This window comes from Anser brachyrhynchus (assembly GCF_964034855.1).
Source record: "Anser brachyrhynchus genome assembly, chromosome: 20".
In the NCBI taxonomy this organism is placed as follows: domain Eukaryota; kingdom Metazoa; phylum Chordata; class Aves; order Anseriformes; family Anatidae; genus Anser; species Anser brachyrhynchus.
The window spans coordinates 11,829,749-11,834,425 of record NC_137713.1 but is presented as its reverse complement, the minus strand read 5'-3'; the positions used below and the strand labels follow the sequence as shown (position 1 = coordinate 11,834,425).

The window sequence follows — 4,677 nt, the reverse complement described above, 5'->3', positions numbered from 1 at the left end:
ATTCTCCCCCCACACTCCCACCCCCCCAAATAAGCAACAATGAATCTTTTTGCTTTTTTAAGGAAAATGTATTTTTGTGAAAATAGACTTTATTATAATAAAATTTGATATTAAATAAAAACATACCTTATCACCAACACTTGTGGGCACTGTGCTGGCATCATTCACATACCTCACGTAACTGTCTTTCTCAAAACATGTACCCCATTGAAACATGCAAAGAAAGAAACACTGAAAAGGATAGAAACCATGTAGTACAAAACTCTCCGTGGCTTAGGAAGGGATGTGTCTTAACTGAAGGAACACATCTCATATGAAAATAGCTGCAAACTCTCCATCCCCAGCTCTACGCTCCAACCAAGCTCCAGCTGAGGAGCAGCCCACTGAAACAGCCAAATAAAACTGTGAAAGAGGCGGACAAAATAAATAAACAAATAAATAAATAAATAAACAAATAAATAAATAAGGCGGAGTCCCCAGCCAGTGTGTGGTCAAGGTGAACCAGCCAAGAGCAGCTTACAGCAGCCCACGCTACAGGCGGAAGTATCGACCCCCTTGTGGGTATCGCTCCTTCCTCCACGGGATCATAGAATCATTAAGGTTGGAAAAGAATCCTCACGCTGAAACATGACTGAGGCAGTGTGGGATGCTCCTAGGCACAGCTGCATATTTACAGTACAAATAACTCACTTTTCAGCCCAGAGACAGCAAAGAGGGTTCACAGCAACAGAAGAGTGCAAATTTTCTTTGCAGGAAGTGAAGGACTTGACACAACCTCCTTTGGACCAGAGAAATACCGAGGGGTGTAGTACAAGGGAGCTCTTCCTAAGGGGCTGGGGCTTTGCTGGGAAAAGCCATTTAGCTAACTTACAGCCAGAATATATTTTTAAAATTAAAATATTTACAGGGAACTGGTGCATTGAGGGCTGCATGGAGCAGGACACACTACTGTGGAGGTAGCTGTATCCTAGAGCTGAGGCCTCACACACCTCGGTGCTGTGACACTGTTCAGAGCCACTGCCAGTGGGCTCTCAGCAGAGATCACAGCTCACAGACCCACTGAAGAGTTTTCTCTATTCAATATACACTTTTCCCCTATGAAAATACTCTAATCAGCTTATTGCAGAGGGCTTCTCCTGAATTTTCAGTGCCTGTGTGGACTGCACAGGCAGCCTACTCCTAACAATAAATCCTTTGTTAGTTTTTCTTACTGGACCCAAGTTTTTTGAAGAGCTTTTTTCCTTTGAAGAAGAAGCCTCTCTTCTTTTTACTCTGACCAGGTAAATCACTGCATTTGAGAATGGCCAGCGATGCCTGCTCTGGACACTGCTCGCCTGTGGCAAGGCAGGAAGGTGGTTCAGTAGGAGGAGTTGGTGAGAAGTCGCTTTGATCAACAGACCCATCTGGATTTAACTGAGCAGGAAAAGAGAAAAAAAAAAAAAGAAAAAGTAGAAGTTAGACTTGAAGAAGGACATGACGCCAACACAAACCTCAGCCACAGAACCCTGCCTTCTCCCCACCAGTCTGTCCCGCAACCTGCAAGGCTCAGCTCCTTTGTGCAGCTGCAGAATCAGTTAGGAAGTTTCCAGTAAAGTGTTTTGTACCCCCACCAAGACACTGCCTGACCTCAGACATTCCAAAATCCTTTAACTTTGGGCTACATCAGAAATGCCCCCACTGAGGACCTCTTAAAAGATGTTGCTTCACAGCTGAAGAAACTATGTTAAGCACCTTCTCAGTGCAAGGATAGAAAGGTAGCGATGCATCCCATTATGCCTGCTGGCTGCTTGTGGCCAGGGGAGACTGGTGGGCTCCCAGCACACTCTGGGATAGGCCATTAAGAAAAACAACCCAGTAAGAACAAGGGCTGTGCAAGACCTCAGAAGTTCAAGGAAGCTGGCTAAGCTGGGAGGCTTCTGCAGCAGTGACTGTGCTCTGTCATGGTCAGAAATTCAGATCCTTGCAAGGCTGCTCCACATCCATCAAATCTAGTCACAGGAGGGGCAGAAAGCGTGTCTGATTCTCTCCAGCAGCTCCAATAATGGAAAAAAAACAAGAACGTGGTGATGGAGCAGGACACAGGGAAGTCTTGAATCATGTGGCACAAAGCAACTGACGTGTTCCTAAGCAACCTGAGTATTTCAGAATATTAACTAGGATCTACAGCTCCAAATGATTCACTGTACGCTGCTCCTTTTGGAAATCACGAAGTGCCCTGGTCCTGGGTTCAGCTTTCTCTTCAGAACATGCTGATGTAAGGTCAGTTTCTGGCAGAAGACTTCTGCTTTACACAACCTCCTCTTCCTTGGTGTATGGATGGTGACCACTTCTGATCTGGCATGGCACACTTTCCCAAGAAATTGCAAAGTTCACCAGGGAAGGGGTTCTGGGTCGCTGAAGCCTAGGAGAGCCCTTGTCCCATTGCCTTCTCTTCCACACAGCTTTCACGTGCCTGACAGAGAACTAATTTTCTAGGCTGTGTATCCTACCTTGGCAGTCCCCAGAGCCCATGACATGTGCTAGAGCTGTGCCAAGAGCGAGCCCCCTTGGCAGGTTGAAACATTGCCTCTGCTTGGGTCCCACTAAGTCAGGGAGAGTTGTGTGCATGCTCATTAAGGATTTGTAAGCAGCCACAGCTCCATCAGGGACAATGGGTTAGTAACAAAGGCAGCAGGATGCCCCACCCAGGGAAGAAGCATTGCTGAAGAGCAAAGATGAGCCCAGCAGATGAAATGTGTCAGAGCCACAGCAGCAGCTGCTTGTAGCTCCCTGGCAGGAGTAGGTGTGCTCTGGTCCCATAGTGCTCCTGGTGAACACCGCTGAATGAAGCAGATGCACAGACATACCATCGCTGCCATAGCTATAGCACTTTATGTGCTGTCAGTTCGCTTATTTAAAGTTTCCTAGGGTTACAAGCAAATGCAGCCCCACTCTATCACCCCATGGCTGTTTCAGCAGCCCAGCTCCTCCGTGATGAAGAACATGAGAAGTAGCTGTGATTTCTGCTCCTCCCAGAGAACAACGTTATGCTGCTGTGAAACAATCTTCCGTATGAAGTTCACACCTTGGTCTGTCTGGCTTAGCAGAACCAGAGGACGTGGGAGCAATGTGAAGGTCTCTGCACAGCCAGGGCAGCAAAGGCTTGGAGCCCATGCGCTGCTGGAAACCATTTTTCTGGCAAAGGTGGAACAGTTTTAGGGCAGATCTGAAGTGGCCCAACAAACCCGACGCAATTTCTCCTGCTGAGCTAGGCATGAAAGACTGCAGGCAAAACGAGCGGCAGGTACCCAGAACAATTCACGAATGACACCATTATTTACTGTAATAAGGATAGCACAGTATCAATATCATTATCAAACATCAAACAGTTAAAAGGAAATGACTAGCAGTTTCCAGTCTCTGCGGCTGCAAGTCCTTCTTATTTCCAGCTCTGGTGCACGATGCCCAGGCAGATTTCTATACACAGAGGCACTCACACACAAGCATGTGCAGATATTCTCAGAGGTCTCTGTATGGCAGAAAAGCAACAGAACCAGTTCACAGATTCATCTGGTCAGAGACAAATGACACGAAAAAGAAGGGATTCTTCCCTAAGAGAAACTTAAAGGAAAAACTGCTCTGGCAAGCTGTGGATGCCCTGTCCCTGGAAGTGTTCGAGGCCAGGTTGGATGGGGCTTTGAGCAACCTGATCTAGTGGGAGGTGTCCAGCTGACCATAACAGGGGGGTTGGAATTAGATTATCTTTAAAGTCCCTTCCAACCCAAACCATTCTGTGATTCTGCGAAGATCCTGATAAAGCTATTGGGGTTGATAAACAGAAGAGGCACGTTAGTTTTCAGGGGACACTTTTCAATGCTCTCTCGGGTATTGACTTGTATAACTTCTGGAAAACAATGTTTGAAAGGAAGAAAAACCACAGATCTCCTCCCACTGCCACCCAAAACCAGGGATCTCACCCCCCAGCCCCAAAATTGTCAGACAGAACAATTATCCAGACTAGGTTGGTTTTAGGGACTAAGTGTTCCTACTTCCTTAAGTTGATGGGTGTATGGGGGTGTTTCAAGAAGTGGAAAAAAAAAAACAGACTGAACATGGGGGGTGCTCAGCCTGAGCAGGATTCTGCAAAGGCTACATGAGGTTCTTGTTGCTGATGTGCTTGAACAGTGGTAGAATGGCGAGGCTGAATTACAAAGCAGGTCTTTTCTAAACCTGAATATCCAGTACTACTACAGTCCCATCACGGTCCCCAAAACCACCAGATAATTGTTCCAAACTGCACTTCATGTGCTGAACGTGGCATCTCTTTAACACAGAACTAACTTGGCAGGTAAAGATCTGCCACCAGAGGGTTTGAAGCTGGACTTGGTAGCAGAGCCCCAGACCAGCCTGTCAAACTACAAGCAAGAACAGGAGTAAATCGCAAGTGCAGGACCCTTTAATAGGCTAGGCTGGGTGGGAAATTGAAGAGATCTTCTCACACAAACTTACATGGTTGCTCTCTCTCTATGTATCATTCATATCTATCACTGGACTCTTCTCTTCCTCATTCTCTGAAGAAAAGAACCGCCATGGCAGAAATAAATACATGAAATCAATTAGAACTGAATACTTTTTGAAGTTGCTTTACAAACAGTCTTTGACAGAAACTGCATATTAGTGAGGCAAAAATATTCATTC

General features: G+C 46.2%; 1 protein-coding gene across 7 annotated transcripts in view; it reads right to left on the bottom strand.

Moving 5' to 3' along the window:
• Positions 1-53: 53 nt before the first annotated feature.
• Positions 54-4,677, bottom strand: part of TSPOAP1 (TSPO associated protein 1) — a 71,143-nt gene continuing 66,519 nt past the window's right edge. For 5 of the 7 annotated variants that reach the window (XM_080562789.1, XM_080562790.1, XM_080562791.1 and 2 more), the window contains one exon: positions 54-1,413. In XM_080562789.1, coding sequence (XP_080418915.1) covers positions 1,198-1,413 — 216 coding nt within the window. In that variant the 3' untranslated portion in view covers positions 54-1,197. The other 2 variants (XM_080562793.1, XM_080562794.1) reach the window with 2 other exon arrangements.